Below are 1,488 nucleotides of genomic sequence, written 5' to 3' on the forward strand. Positions count from 1 at the left end.
TCATGGCAACAGTTTCCTCATGGCATTTTTCACCTCACTGTTCCTCAACGTGTAGATCAGAGGGTTCAGCAAAGGTGGCATGACAATGTTAAAGAGGATCACAAGTTTGTCAGCAGGCAGGGTGGTAGAGGGACGAATGTACATGAACATGGGGGGCACAAGGACCAAAAGGACAGTGACAACGTGTGAACCACATGTGGACAGAGCCTTTCGCCGGTCCTCAGATGACTGGCTTCTCAGGTTCAGTAAGATGACCATGTAGGAGATGATAAGGATGATGAAGGACACTAAAGAGATCATGCCACTGTTGGCCACCACAATGAGCCCCACCACATAGGTGTCTGCACAGGCCAGCTTCAGAAGGGGATGAACATCGTAGAAGAAGTTGTCAATCTCATTGGGCCCACAAAAGGGCAGCTGGACTGTAAGGAGAGTCTGCAGGATGGAATGCAGGAAGCCAGCCACCCAGGAGGCCCCGGCCAGCAGGCCACACTTCTGCTGATTCATGATGGCTGTGTCGTGCAGGGGCCTACAGATGGCCATGTAGCGATCATAGGCCATGGCTGTAAGGAGGAAAATTTCAGTGCCATCAAAGAAGTGGGTAGAAAATAGCTGGGTCATGCAGCCATTGAAGGAGATTGTCTTGCGCTCCATGAAAGTGTCAACAATCATCTTGGGTGTGGTAGAGGAAGGATAGCACATATCAGTAAAAGACAGGTGGCTGAGGAAGAAATACATGGGAGCATTCAGGGTCTTGCTAGCATTGATGGTGATGATGACCAGAAGGTTCCCCAGGATGGTGAGGACATGGAATAGGGAGAAGACCACAAAGCACACATGCTGCATCTCCCTTCTCTGGAAAGGGCCAGATAACACAAATTCAGTCACGTTGTTCTTGGTGTCCATGGATTCTCTGCCCCAAGCACCAACAAAGAGGTTACTTCTACAGGGACACAAATTACATGGTATAAGAAAGTTTCCCAAAACTAGGGAGTCAGAAAGCTCTATTCAGGTCTAGTAATGATTCTAATATTCTGTTTCAATAAGGGGACTGAGGTTTCCCACATTGCTGTAAGATTGAATGTTCTATTAAATTCAGCAAAGATTGTTGAGCCCCATAAATGCCCACAAAGATTGTCACTGACTCTTAAGTGCCTAGGACCATATCAAATATCTTTTCCAGTATGGCTGTTTCCAGGATAAAATAGGGTTATCTTTTAGGAGGGAGGATAATTAGGTTGACATTAGGAAGCTGGGCTTCACAACTTTTCTGGTGCATCAATCAATAAGCTTGGGAAACTACAGTAAGCTCTGTGAGTACATTAGCAACAAAAGGAGGATTATTGCTGGTTATTAATGATTCATTGTCAAAGGTAGGTTGGTAGAGAGTGGAGACAAAGGAAGTTAAATCCTGCAGGACTGTGTTTGAGCGTTGCTTTTATCACAACCTTTTCATTATTGTGGTTGAAAAATATCATAGCAAATGAC

The 1,488-nt window shown here is 45.4% G+C and overlaps 1 protein-coding gene across 1 annotated transcript; it reads right to left on the reverse strand.

Moving 5' to 3' along the window:
- LOC123277886 (olfactory receptor 4S1) lies at positions 1 to 906 on the reverse strand. The gene has a single exon (XM_070487352.1). The coding sequence runs from the start codon at positions 904 to 906 to the stop codon at positions 1 to 3; it is 906 nt and encodes a 301-aa protein (XP_070343453.1).
- Positions 907 to 1,488: the final 582 nt, after the last annotated feature.

Source organism: Equus asinus, chromosome 17 (assembly GCF_041296235.1).
Source record: "Equus asinus isolate D_3611 breed Donkey chromosome 17, EquAss-T2T_v2, whole genome shotgun sequence".
Taxonomy (NCBI): domain Eukaryota; kingdom Metazoa; phylum Chordata; class Mammalia; order Perissodactyla; family Equidae; genus Equus; species Equus asinus.